Consider the following 14,321-nt stretch of genomic DNA (forward strand, 5'->3'; position numbering starts at 1 on the left):
AAGGAAAGTCAAGAGGTGATGTTAAATTATGACGACGACCAGCAAGTCCCATTCCTCTACAGTGGCACATCACCACCTGTACACGCGTGGCATACAATTTCATACAAGATGCGATGATAATCTTTTTATACTTGCCTCAAGACCAAAGTCTATGCATTGAGTATACTCTAGCTGAACCCAAAGAGCTGCAGCCATCTGCTCGTTTGATGCGTCGAGATCAATTGTATCTGCGGTGCTTTACTGTGAGGAAAGCTATTTATCCATTTCCGAACCTTCCCCACATTCTCTGAATACGATTCGCTCAAATGATGAAACCGCACGTTGGTCCGAAATAACGAAAGCTCTTGTAGGATAGATAGTACAAGGACAAAACCAATTAGCAAACGTAGTGCTCCGTTTCAGAAGATTCAGTATATCATCGACGGATATCTCCAAGCAGTATCACTCAATTTCTGGCTCACCGACTAACACAGGTAAGATGCCTTGAGGTGACGAGTGACCTGTACAACATTTTGATACTCGTAGTCTTGTCACAGTCCTCTATTGTTTGGACCACGCATCATGTGGCTAAGTAAATGCAACACGCAAAAGGCAAGATGCACCAAGTAACCATTTGATCATTCACGCCCATACATATGATTCAGGGGTTACTTTATGATAAAAAGTGAAAGAGCGAAACGAAGTGACTTTGTTCAGATATAACTAACTAAAACCTTTGCTGGAAAATAAATTTGGGTTCTTCTGCCATTCTCTCACACTTTGAAAAATATATAAAATCAAATTTGAAAAAACACATAATTAGAACGAAACCGAAGATAATGAAAGAGACGAGAAAGAGAGATAAGACAGAAATTGGTTTCTATTGAATGAGGTTAAAAATCAATTAATCATCATCTTCATCATCGTCTGACTCTTCACTATGTTTCAGAAGAATAAGCGTCAGTAACTGTGTCTGTGGTTTATGGTAATCTTTGCGATAAGAGAGACTCACACAACGGGAGCGGCTTTTTTAGCTGCTTTTCCATTGGCTTTGTATACAGCGTTTTCTCTATCGGCACGAGCTTTGTCGGCTTGAGCTTTATCTTCGTAGGGCTATAATAGACAGGGGGTTTAGTCATGATTCTGATTTGACATTGGTGCTGATAAGAACTCACCTTCTTCTCGACAGGGCTCATCTCCTTCCATTTGAGACCCAAGAGTTTACCAACATCACCGAAAGTAGCATCGGGGTTTTCTTGCTTGATTCGCTCTCGATAATCTTGAACGAAGAACATGTAAGCAGAAAGAGCTCTGTGATTTGGGCATCAACAGGTGATGGTGATTTGTAAGTGATGAATCATTAGTGAATGGGATCAGTGAAGAGAAAGAAGAGGAAGAACAAGTATATTGTCAGCAAGATTTCCATGTATTGTGCATGATCAAACGACTGCTCACCGTTTAGGCTTGTTAGGATCCTTCTTAGCTCTCTTCTTGGCGGCAGCTTGTACCCCAGCGGATTTCTTGGTGTCTTTAGCGGATACCTTGGGCATTGCTACGAGTGGTTAGGGTGGGATGATGCATGAAGAAGCATTGATGAATAGTGGTGAGGGAGAGTAGTGGGATGAGGAAGAGGGCGAAGCCAGAATGGGTAGATGAGAAAAGGTAAGGAAGAAAGGTGAAGAAGTGATTAGAAAGATAAACAAAGTCAGCTTTGTTCTCTCTTTGCATGTGTAGCGTGTACAGGGAGAAACGATGTGAAACAAGGAATGTTGTTATCTATGAAGAGAGGAATGTTCATGATGACGAGAGAAGATATGAGGAATGGAAGTTGGAAGTGATAGTTCAAGAAGAAGAAGAAGAAGGTGTGGAATGAATGCATTGACAGATATTCCCACGCTTCCTCTTTCATCTTGTTCATTCTGCGATGGATGAATGATTTCTTCCTTCCTCATCATCATGACCATCATCATCGTTGTTATGTAGTGTGAAGGGGGCGGTGGACGGCCTCCACCACCGCGACGCGTCTACATTACTTTTGATATGTAATAGTCCGTCATGAACGATATCAATGATGGCGATGAAGTCTCAAGTGGGAGTGATGAGGGATGATGGAATGATGCATCTTAATCTCACTTTATGAGGGAATGATGATTGTGTCTTTGGATGGGATGGAATGGTATGATACCTCTAATGAACGACGATGGATGGTGGTATGATATGTGATGTATGACTCACTGTGTAGTAGTAGTAGTAGTAGTAGGTGGTGGTGGTGGTGGTGGTTTACTATGTATACGGGGTAATAAGGATGTATGGTGATGAGTCAAGTTGTTATAAGAGTTTGGGGGATAGAATGGTATGGTGATGGTATAGTTATTGGTGGTGAGAAAGGGTATCAACTGTAGGGGGGGGGGAGTAGCTTTCTCAGGGTCAAAAAACAGAACTTGTTTTGTTACGTGGTCAATATTGCCTCATTGAGTAATCCCTGTCTCGCGTCTTTGACAAAGTGATTTCTGATTCACATTTATATTCCCGAAACGCCGATATATGATAATACGAGTAGTGTAAAGCACATGACTTGTAAAGTATAAAAAAGTAAACAGTCTTGAAGGGATAAGTCGCATTTTGAAGGTATAAGAGAGGTGATGAAAACAAAGTATGAAAACATTGATGACTGCAGAAGATGTATCCTCTCCTCTCATTTGGTAGACACAAGAAGAGCATCTTGGGATATGAACTGGGTTCAGACATGAAGAAGATGTACATGTTAATGAATCAGTGAATTGTTCATTCCCATTCTCAGCCCGCTCTTTGAACGACACAGCAAGTTTAGGATAGTTGTATATCGTATTGTTTGATCGATCTGATCTGATCATGTATCGCATCTCCTCAACAATGGTACCCATTCACTGATCTGCCAAACGAAGATCTTCACTTCTTGCCGGTGTCTGAACGCATTGTTCATTCAAACTACCGAATCTCACTCAAATACCATTCTAAGTTCTGGAATTCCTTTTCCTTTTCGTATCTTTCTTGTCGGATTCAGGTTCGGATTCGGATTGGCTTTTATGTTTATGTTTGGGATTGGCTTTGGAGTTTTGGACAACGATATTGATTGAGATCTGTGAATATATTCTGCTTGTCAACAAGAAGGTACACACTCTGATCATGACAACGAGAAAAAGAAGGGAAATGAAAATGACAATACATACACTAACGTCAACTTGACTTCCATCATCCAAAGTGATTTTATCATTTCTAATTCCGTTCCATCCGTATGATCTATCATGTACCCATTCGTCAGTACAGTAGAAATCCAAGTCATAGATATATGATTGCCAAGATATGGAAGGAGGAAGGAAGAAGAGACTCACCCAGTAGACATTTCTTTTTGGACCGCATCAAATTTGATGATTTCTTTTCCTTTGCCGATAGTGATAGGTAAAGAACTAGTGGCAGACATGAATTCATCTAGACCAGGTGGATCATCCTTCTTCGATTCGAGTTTGGATTCCACTTTTGATTCTGGAACTGATTTGGCTGATGGCTTGGTAATCGATTTCGCATTGACTGATGATAATACTCGGGGCTGCTTTGGAGGACGTCCACGACCACGTTTCTGAGGTGGTTCTTGAGTAACGGGCATCGTATATATACTTTTGTCTTCTGATGATTAGTATAATATGAAAGAACCGATTAATTAAGTTGATTGAAAGTTGGACATTTCAACAGCTGGTATAATGGCGTTGGATGTTGGATGGATCTCACCAACGCTCATGTTGAGTGAGATGATAGGGTATTCGCATCATTTTTCCAAAGGGAGGTGGGTCAGTGCGTAAGTAGTGAGGGTCAGTGCGTTGAGCAAGAACAATAACAATAACAAAACGAGGTTAAGTGGGGGAATGGTATATGGGGAAATGAGTGGGAAAGTGGGGAAGTCAAAGCGATGTAAACATGAAGAATGGATGATAACCAACATCTATAGGTGAACTTCAATCATCGTGGCTCATCTCTGACCTGACAGTTGCCATTATATCGAAAAGACATCAACATGGAACGAGTATGTATGATAACAGATGCAAAGTCAACTAAGTTATTTCTGTATCCGGGTTGTTTTCGGTGATCTCCGCTTGTCATTCCACCAGTGGGAATGAGAACCGGGTAATTTGCCATCCTATTTCCATTCATCTCGAATCTTACTAGTAACTCGTACATCTTGAACTGAAAAGAGCGATTACAAGTCGTCCCATCACATCGTCTCTTCTACTCGTAGCCTTCATCAGTCCACCTCTGAGATCTTGATCACTAACACGAGGCTTCATTCGTTTTCTTCCTGTTGGCGATATCAACATCGAAGAAGGAATCGATCACCTACTCAATCGATTCAAGTGATCTAACACGTACGTAAGGTGGCAAGCTGGTCCTAAGCGATTCAACTCGATCAACAATGTTCGCCTCTCTCTTGTTTTTATTACCTTTGATATCTGCTCGATCGAATTATGGGACTATCTCTACACGATCTATAGTCTCTCCCGAATTAGTCGATTTGAGAGGTGGGGAAATTGGATTTACACCAATACAAAATAGTAATTCATCTTTGGTGAGTTGATTCGCTTTATATTATACAACCTGATTGTGATGAGATCTAAATCCGGACCCGATTCGATCCTTATCATATATTGATGTGTGTGAAAAATTTGATATCAATAGATACCACCGAATAGACCTAGACCACCAAATTGTCCACCATGTTTCAACTGTCTACTTCCAGCATTCAACTGTGGTAATGCAGGTGAATGTAACCCATACGACGGTCAATGTAGATGTGAACCTGGATTCGGTGGTCAAGATTGTTTGACTCCATGTGAGTGTCATTTCGTCATCGCATCTTCTTCATTGGATTCGCTCATCTCACTCATGAGAAGACATCATTAGAGTATACATGCTGACTATTATATATTTTTTCAAATAAAAAGTGTGCGGAGCATTGAGTGACGGTGATGAGAGATATCCAAGACCTGAAGGTGAATTGTGTGATTGTAAAGAAGGTTGGGGAGGTATAAATTGCAATGGTAAGTATATACTGTTCTCTCTTTTGACACCTCACAAGATCCATAAGATCCAGGACATTGGATTCGGGTATTACAATTCCTCCGATGATCCAGTCTGTCGCATGTTCATTCAGCTGATCTACCCTATTGATACTTGTATTAGTCTGCAAGGATGATCGAGCATGTGCAGCTTTTCATCCTCGTATACCAAATGACGGTAACGGTAACGGTAACGGATCAGATAATCAAGATGATGAGGGAGATGATATGGTTTGTTACAAAGGTGGTTTGGCAGTCGAAAGGAATTTCCAGATGTGTGATGTTACGAGTGAGCATATTTTTTTCCTTATCCTGTGTCCATCTATCGAAGAGATGTCCTATTCTTCCAACGTAGACTAAGCGCTCAGAGTCCAGATCAGAAGAAGAGCGTGATTCATCGCTGACATAATGTTGATATCTTTGTATTCCTGTAGATCGAAAGATTATAGATACAATACCAGATAATAAACCACCTCAAGTAACATTCTCATGTACGAAGAATGGACCTTCATCCGGCTCCGGCTCAGGATCAGGATCAGGAAACATGTCTTCAACTACCTTTTCTCGGAATCAATGGAACCAAAATACCTTATTCGTCGAAGAAGAAGGAGATGACGATAATTTAGGTCAATGTAATTTCCAATTTTGGGTAGATAGGATCGAATCTTTTCATTGTGAATTATCGAAATGTTCATGGCAATCAAAAGATTCTTTCAATCAAAATCAAACGAATTATAATTGTAAAGAGATCGAATGTTCTTGTATACCTGGAAGGTTCTTATGTGGTGAAGATGGTAGCGTCAGTGAGTGAACACTGATGTCTCTTCTTATTATGTGTAATTGATATATATACTGATGAGATATATTCACCTTGCAGATATTGATGATTTCTTAGCTGAAGAAGTGAAAGGACCGGGATCTTTCAACTGTATATCAGGAAAAGGATGCTCATTCGAAGAACCAGCAATGAATCAATTAATAAATGATATATTCGGTGATAGATCAATCACATTAGATTGTGAATCAGGTGAATGTTTACATTATACTCAAGTTCCCGGATACACCAAACCAAAACCACAAGATAATAGTATTTGGGTTGCTTTAAGTGCCGCTCTAGCTGCTCTAGTATTCCTTTTAGCTTGTTTACGTGAGTGAAACCTATCCATCATTCCATCATTCTATCATTCCATCATTCCACCCTTCTACTCAGACCCACATCGCCTCAAACTCAGTAAATACCCTTGTCGAGGAATGTGCTGATTCATCTGTCGCAAAAATAGTACTGTGGTATTTGGGCAGGACTCATCGGCATCCAGAAGGGTTTGGAGGTGTCAAATTACCCGAAGATGAAGCTGCCAAACTCATGACCGATCACGTCCCCGCAACATTACATTTCAGCAATATCTCCTATGACTTACCTTCAAGTAAAAGAGTCTTATCACACGTTACCGGTACTGTCCGACCTGGCGAACTATTGGCTATAATGGGTGCATCAGGAGCTGGTAAATCAACATTACTTGATATCCTCGCAAGAAAAGCTAAATCAGGCAAAGTATCCGGAGAGATGTATGTCAACGGACGAACCATTCCGGATGAAAACAATTTCAGAAGAGTGACAGGATTTGTCGATCAAGAAGATACATTGTTGAGTACATTAACAGTATATGAAGCTGTATTGTATTCTGCTTTATTAAGATTACCTAGAGATATGAGTCATCAAGCGAAAGTATTCAGAACTCTTGAAACTATGAATGAATTAGGTATCTTGGGTATAAAAGATTCAAGGATTGGTGAATCAGGTAAAAGATCTATATCAGGTGGTGAAAAGAGAAGGGTTTCAATAGCTTGTGAATTAGTTACTGGACCTTCAATCCTATTCCTTGATGAACCCACTTCTGGTGAGTTTCCTTTCCTTTCGATTCGTTAAGAGGTACAATCATATAATAGAAACTCGACTAATGCAAATAACCCATTTCACTCAACTACAGGTCTCGATTCATATAACGCTTATAATGTAATATCATCCCTGTCAACACTCGCCAAACAATATAATCGAACTGTGATATTCACAATCCATCAACCTCAATCTAACATTGTAGCATTATTCGATCGATTGTTACTACTTGCCAAAGGTCAACTAGTTTACTCAGGCGAATCTGAAAGAGCACAACATCATTTCGAGAAAATAGGATACGAATGTCCAAAGGGATATAACATTGCAGATTACCTTATTGACGTAACAGTCGAAGCTTCAGGTGATCATAGGATCGAAAATGGTAAAGCCAAGTTGAATGGAAACATCAATGGAAATGGTTTACCACCAAACGGGGAGAGAGATATCGAAACTGGATTTGCAACGAATTCGACTCCGACTACAACTCGAACTAATCAAGACGAACAAAACGGTGATGGTGAAGGAATGATCAGTGGTATCAAATCCAAAGCATCGAGATTATTGGGTGCATTTACTTCCACTCTATCAAATACAACTTCGAGCATCTCAGGAACTGGAGCCGCTTCTCCATCAGCATCGGGAGAAAGAGAAAACATTGATCCCATACCTGAGAAATTAGCTTCATTGGTTTTGGCTGCAAGAGCAAGTGATGATGCCAAAATTGTTGAAGCTGAGATATCTAGAATTCAATCTGGACAATCACCTGATGGTGGTCTCGGTGTCGACAATGAAAATAGAAATGTAGAAGAAGAAACAGGATTACTGAAAGGATTTGATAAAGCGACTTATTGGACTCAATTCAGATTACTAAGTGGTAGAGCTTTCAAAAATCTTTACAGGTAAGTTGAATCATCCGGTTTCACTGAATTGCGACCAAGTCAAGAGGTAATCAGCTGATACTGATCTGTTTGTAATCATAGGAATCCACTCCTCATGGCTACTCATTACATCGTAGCTATTGTAGTAGCATTCGTATGCGGCTTCTTCTTTTACCATGTCACCAATGATATCCCAGGTTTTCAGTGAGTCCTCCTTTTCTCCTTACCGACATCCGTGTCAGTACTGATGGGCCTTGTGACCTACGTAGAAATCGTCTTGGTCTTTTCTTGTTCATCCTGTCATTGTTCGGTTTCTCATGTTTGAGTTCATTGGGTATATTCGCCAACGAGAGGATGTTATTCATGCGTGAAAGGTAAGTATATTGATGATATTCCCTTGAAACGATCGGATGTCATGAGCTGATAACTTTGCCACTAAATTTTAGAGCAAATGGATATTACGCTCCCATAACTTATTTCCTATCCAAAATTCTCTTTGACATCATCCCACTTCGAGTCATCCCTCCTTTCATCTTAGGATCGATCGTATATGGTTTAGCGGGTTTGAATCCTGAAGTATCAGCTTTCTGGAAATTCATAATGACTTTGGTACTTTTCAACCTTACCGCGTCGAGTATTGTCCTTTTCTTAAGTGTCGCAGTATCAGATCTTGGGGTAGCGAACTTATTAGGAAGTTTAGTCATGTTATACAAGTGAGTACTATCCCCACTATCTTAGATCTAAGTCATATTCTGTAAAGAAGCTAATAAAAAAACTGCCCTTCGCTAGTCTCCTCTTCGCTGGTCTATTGATGAATTATGATCGAGTTCCAGATGGCCTTAAATGGATGCAAACACTTTCATTCTTCCATGCGGGATATGAAGCATTACTGGTTAATGAATTAAGGTATCTTCAATTGGTAGAAAGGAAATTCGGATTAGATATTCAAGTACCCAGTGCTACGAGTAAGTAATTTCCACTTTGTATCTTACACTTCACTCTTGCTCTTTTACTCTCTGATTCCGTACCAGGCCCCCCAAAACAAGAGACAGAAAACTAATTATTAACCCTGAATACGCATCAGTCTTATCATCATTCGGTTTTCACGCTCAAGCATTTTGGTGGCCTGATATCTCACTTTTAGGTATTGTGTTTGGAGTATTCACCATTGCGAGTTATCTAGTATTGCAATTCTTCGTCAAGGAGAGAAGGTGATTGAATTTAGGTCAAGCGGGGGAAGAGAAGAGATGTTTTACAAATAGGACTTATCATTATACACAATAACATAGGGTACTTGCATTAGGAATGAGGATACGGAATGCATAATGAAAATGTATATAACAACTCCTATCGTTCGTCGTGCAAGGGCAGCATGTCGCAAGGTGCAAGGTTCCATACTGACCTCTGGTATCTCGTATCGTCCGTTAAGTAGATGAAATGGGTGATTAGCCCTACTCTGATGAGAATCCCAAGCCCTATATGCGTGACAAGGAACAGGAAAGCTGAAATTCTGATGATCTGCTCGACCCCACATTCCATCTCAGTAGACTGTATGCCTACTTATACTCTGTTGCATTCGGTAAGGCGATTCAGCACAGCAAGCTCTACTACTCCTTTTACAAACGCGTATACAAAAAAGCTTGTCCATCCTACAGTATCACTCGAAACGATTCCTTTCTTTGCTCTACCTGCATCTGGCAAAACCCTATGTAAGATCAAGTAAACTATCTATACGCTGCGGTCAACCCCTATACTCTGTACCTCCACTTCTCCTGATGATCGACCCCAGAAGTCACTGAGTAGCCGCCTATTCATCTTATCGAACGGGAATACCAGCTACACCCCTATCGTTATATTTCCATTTAGTGAAAAGAACCAGAGCAGCAGCTAAACCCATAAGTCCAGTTGAGATTGAAAATCCTTTAACGTATCGTGGAGCGTCTTTTGCTGGCCAAAAGAATGATCCGTAAACAGAAGCGAGATTACCTATATGATCATATCAAATTTAGTTAGCTTTTGAATTTCATCCGTTCACTGAATCTGAGTCTCTCTTGTCGATTACGATTATCATCGAAACAAAAGAAAAAACTCACCAACACCATTAATCAACGCAATTGAAATAGCTCTTTTTTCTCTTCCGTCAAACATAGTTACCATCCAACTCAAGAATACAGGTACGCAAGTCCAAATGCCTGCACCACCAAAACAGATCATTGTGTATCTAACTTTAACGTTCTTGACTGAAACACAGATAATAAAGCTTATAGTTGATAAACAAGCTGCACCTAAGACTGTGTACGCTTTCTGTTTGGTCCTATCTGCGTTCCAGCCTAGACTGACTGAAACGATGAGTGCGACAATATAAATCGGAACCGTCATGACTAAACTCATTTACGCTGACGTTCAGCTGGGGTCCTGTATATCAAATTTGTGAAAGCGGGATGCCACTCACACTGAGCAGTCCGTCCTTGATATCCCAGACTCTTCATGAGCGTAGGGAAAAAGTAGGATATGGTACCGACAGAGTTGAGAACGTTATAGATCAACATGAAGATGTATGTTTTAGGGTCTTTGACGGCAGCGATGAAAGCTTCTTTGTGTGTCATATCACTTGCTTCTTCCTGTCCATTATGTAGTCGACCCACAGCCAATTGCTGTTCTTCTGCTGATAACCATTTCGTAGTCGTAGGGTAATCTGTTTAGTATGAGGGAATTTAATTTATATTTATAAAGGATCAGCATCATTTTCTGTCCGACTCAATGCTGTGTAGAGAAAATAACCGATTTACCAGGTAAGACGAAGAATGCCACACAGGCAATGACGACTGTTGCTAGGCCTTCAATGATGAATAACCATTTCCATCCTCTGGTATTACCTACACCTTCTAATCCTTCGATCAAACCACCAGCTAAGAGTCCACCGAAAGCACCTGAGACCAGAGATGCCGTGTAGAACGCAGCGATTCGTTTAGATAATTCGGCGGGCTTCATATACCCAAATAGAAGATGTAAGCTTAGTATCGAAGATTCACACCAGTACGAGTACGTAGTAGGTTACCATACTGTATGACGGTGAACTTGAACATACCTTGTACCAACAAGACATGAGAAGCATCACACCAGGGAAGAAACCAGCTTCAACCAAACCTAATACCATTCTAAAAGCTACCATACCACCTAAAGAGTTTATACCTTTTGCTCCTATGGACATACCCCCCCATAAAATCATGATTGTGGGTAAAAAAACACTTGGTTTTGATCGGGCAAGAATCATATTACATGGTACTTCGTTTAGAAGATAACCAACGAAGAAAATGGATAAAACGAGCGAATAATCTGATGAAGATAATTTAAGATCCGCTTCCATTCCTCCCACTTTAGCGTTCTGCAAGTCAGAGTAAAGTAGGGAAACAACAACACGATGAAAGTACTGTATCAGCTTGTTTTTCAAATTTCAACTCTAGAACGAGAGGACTTTCATTGTGTACTTACACCGATGTTCGTTCTGTCTAAATAATTAAAGACATACATGATCCAAAGCATAGGAAGGAAATGTCTATCGATTTTCCTCACTAGTCGCTTCTCAGCATCAGTTCCAGGGATATAATCGAACACCTCGTTGTCAGCCGTCTTGGGAAGTTCGGTAGAATCAACATGTTGAATATCGTGTTTATCGTCAACGTGAACACTCATCGTGAATGTGACAATTAGCAGTGATAGTCAGAGTGAACTGTCAATATTTGTAAAGGGGGGAAACAGGAGGGTGAAGCTGAATTAGAAGATCCCTTTATATCCTTGTCAATCGCAATACTCGTACTACGAGTAGCTTAGGCTATGACCAGCTATGTGTGTAAACAATGAATTCACAGAGTCCGGTACCGGTGGTACTTTGAGATTGAGATCAGCAGATCAACGTGAGATTCAAGCCGTGAGTTGAACTTCATCTCCTCTTTCCCTTTCCTTCTGATCAATGCCAAGAAGATCTTTCAACTCGTTGCAACGTTCCAACGTTACAACGTTACGGGTCCGTCCTTAGCCGTAATATACATTGAGGGGAAAGGTGACGATAACGACTCCACATTGTGCCCCCCATGTTGGGACCCGCTTCTTGGCATTCATCGCATCTAATCTCTCTCACATGTCAGGAAGATGAAAGGGAAGATTCGTGGGAGAATGTAATGTTATCGCCAAGGCTTGCCAAGAAGATTTAACGGACACCGTACCACCGGATTGTGCGAATACAACGTTAAACTTGAATTGATACCGTAACTACTGTACGTGCAAAAGGAGACAAAGAAAAGTGGCAGGTTATCAAACTACTTGTAGGGATTTTGACTGCTATTTAACTTATTGCTTATGCCGCTTTTTGCCAAGACTAGAGAAATATGGGGTAAAGTGAAACCGATCGAAGATGGTAGGAACGATGATCATTATTTGTACCATTGTGATAGAGCTGCAAAGAAAACCATTTAACCGAGAAAGGGGTAATGATATACCTAAATGGAAGGAAATCCTCAAACCGATCTAGATCCCAATACGTAAACACATTGTTCCTCGTCGAACGAGTCTGGGCTCGCCGGGAAATTCGCCTTAGTCATAATCCTAGCAAGAGATGGAAGGATAACTATGATAATCTATCACTAAGACTAAGGACCTGTCGAGTACGCTCATGGCTGCTGTCTCCGCGATGTACCGCGATTTACCTCCTCCTCCTCGAAGGTTTCCTCAGCCGCTCAGAAGGACGAAGATCCGTGTTTGTCGGGCTCGTTTTCTGTCAGTATCGAACACAACGACAAGAGGGGCGCAAACCCAATTTCATTGACGGGCCAGCACTAGCTGACAATGAGCAGAAATATTTTACCGGCCCTATCGAAGCCCGTCGACAATGGAGCAATCAGTGAGATTAACATTATTAAGAGTACTCAGACACGGTACATGATCATTCCGTCCACTATCCTCCACATTTCTCTGGATCTGAGCATATACCCAGCTGGACTGTCCCACTCAACTGCCGAAAGGTGCCTCACTGAGGCTAATCAAAATGTCAGCCAAAGCACTTGAATAAAAACAAGGTATCTCACTAAGGCTAATCAAAATGTCAGCCAAAGGAAACACCAGTCAATACAGACCGTCGGTGGGGCTGAGTGACTTACTTGAGAATCCTCACTTCCTTGAGGAGGTTGTTTGATATCGTCTTTATCCCATTTAGGCATTGTTAAACCTTCACAACCGCTTGGAGCCATACATTGCCCCTCTGGACAAACAACATGGCCCTCATTAGTCAGACTGGACCATGTAGTACTTCCCTTTGGAGTGAGAAAAGGTGGTTCCAAGTTCATGTCCATCTCGAAAGTCGCTCCCTTTCTGACAGATTTAACTACTTGCGAATAACACTATGTACATATCAGAGGAACCTTTGGTCAGCTTTTTCTAGTTCTTTGATTCATTCAAGGTCATACCTCAGAAACCCAAGAACCCAGAAACAAAAAAAAGACAAAGAAAAACAATAGCATAGTACCGTTCGTTACCAAATCAACTATTCAATACCAAAATGACGAACGAACTTACAGTCATATTGAACAAGAGATCTTGTCGATCTGATAAAGTTTCATTCGATTTACCAGTAGTAGAAGAAGAAGAAGAGTTGTAAATATGCCACCAAAATCGTATTCCACTATCCCAAGTTTCATTGAATGGTATATTCTTTATTTCCGACATTGACCAACTTCCTTCTAATAAATTAGGTCCCCAGAACGCATCGTATCTGAAATACGCTTCGTTGATTACACTTGTATAATTTGGATAAGAAGCTTGTAGTTTGATGTCATGAGATTTCCTACTTTCCAATAAGGTGGAATCTGATGCTACACGAGTGGGAATGACACTACACTCAAAGTCATCAAAGTCAATAATGAAGAAAAAAACATCGTACTGTATCGTACTGTATCGGAGCTTGCTCGACCTTCAAATTTGTTCTCCGTAAGAACCGACTGTATCAAAGTTCAATATTATTATGATTTTTTGAAAAAAGGGGAATAGATCCAAGCGCCGAGGTAGACTCTCTTGATCTGCTTACCTATATATGAGAAACAAAACGCATACTGTAGGAGGCGTAATGATATTCTGTATATCAGCAGTGTTGACGAAACGGACTTTCGTTTGATCTTGCAAAATTAGTAGGGTGGTCAAGATGAAAGGATACCGCGACAGCTCAAAATGTATGAAAGGACGGGAACGATGTCATGGCATTAGCTAATAAGCCGATCCAAAAGGTAATTAACAAAGTCATTTAGGGGATTGAGACGGCGTAGAGTCTGATACATATTACGCACATCAAAGGATCACAGAGGTCAGAGGCGACAGTCTGTAGTGCAGATAAGGATTTACATTCCGAGTAAAACTGAATTTCAAAGGGGCGATGTAGGCCTAGCGCCAGTCTGCCAGCGTGAATTGCATATGATCATTTTATACCTGGCCGCGAGG

At 40.8% G+C, this 14,321-nt stretch overlaps 5 protein-coding genes across 5 annotated transcripts; 1 reads left to right on the forward strand and 4 right to left on the reverse strand.

Annotated features, from left to right (window-relative positions):
• Nucleotides 1-883: 883 nt before the first annotated feature.
• On the reverse strand, nt 884-1,529 carry IL334_002182 (non-histone chromosomal protein 6; the record flags this gene model as incomplete). Its single annotated transcript, XM_062933928.1, has 4 exons — nt 884-917; nt 992-1,092; nt 1,155-1,290; nt 1,435-1,529. The coding sequence occupies 4 exons, from the start codon at nt 1,527-1,529 to the stop codon at nt 884-886; spliced, it is 366 nt and encodes a 121-aa protein (XP_062789979.1).
• Nucleotides 1,530-2,972: 1,443 nt separating this feature from the next.
• Nucleotides 2,973-3,622, reverse strand: IL334_002183 (uncharacterized protein; the record flags this gene model as incomplete). The annotated part of the gene is made up of 3 exons (XM_062933929.1): nt 2,973-3,098; nt 3,189-3,258; nt 3,351-3,622. 3 exons carry the CDS (start codon nt 3,620-3,622, stop codon nt 2,973-2,975), a joined length of 468 nt encoding a protein of 155 aa, XP_062789980.1.
• Nucleotides 3,623-4,423: 801 nt separating this feature from the next.
• IL334_002184 (uncharacterized protein) lies at nt 4,424-9,053 on the forward strand (the record flags this gene model as incomplete). The annotated part of the gene is made up of 13 exons (XM_062933930.1): nt 4,424-4,576; nt 4,687-4,840; nt 4,953-5,048; nt 5,191-5,355; nt 5,501-5,869; nt 5,944-6,213; nt 6,347-6,964; nt 7,055-7,859; nt 7,941-8,042; nt 8,108-8,212; nt 8,285-8,551; nt 8,628-8,803; nt 8,923-9,053. The coding sequence occupies 13 exons, from the start codon at nt 4,424-4,426 to the stop codon at nt 9,051-9,053; spliced, it is 3,411 nt and encodes a 1,136-aa protein (XP_062789981.1).
• A 601-nt stretch (nt 9,054-9,654) lies between these two features.
• On the reverse strand, nt 9,655-11,531 carry IL334_002185 (uncharacterized protein; the record flags this gene model as incomplete). Its single annotated transcript, XM_062933931.1, has 6 exons — nt 9,655-9,824; nt 9,932-10,219; nt 10,291-10,533; nt 10,628-10,823; nt 10,927-11,223; nt 11,331-11,531. The coding sequence occupies 6 exons, from the start codon at nt 11,529-11,531 to the stop codon at nt 9,655-9,657; spliced, it is 1,395 nt and encodes a 464-aa protein (XP_062789982.1).
• Nucleotides 11,532-12,918: 1,387 nt separating this feature from the next.
• IL334_002186 (uncharacterized protein) lies at nt 12,919-13,556 on the reverse strand (the record flags this gene model as incomplete). Its single annotated transcript, XM_062933932.1, has 3 exons — nt 12,919-12,924; nt 12,992-13,231; nt 13,407-13,556. The coding sequence occupies 3 exons, from the start codon at nt 13,554-13,556 to the stop codon at nt 12,919-12,921; spliced, it is 396 nt and encodes a 131-aa protein (XP_062789983.1).
• Nucleotides 13,557-14,321: the final 765 nt, after the last annotated feature.

This window comes from Kwoniella shivajii, chromosome 2 (genome assembly GCF_035658355.1).
Source record: "Kwoniella shivajii chromosome 2, complete sequence".
Classification (NCBI taxonomy): domain Eukaryota; kingdom Fungi; phylum Basidiomycota; class Tremellomycetes; order Tremellales; family Cryptococcaceae; genus Kwoniella; species Kwoniella shivajii.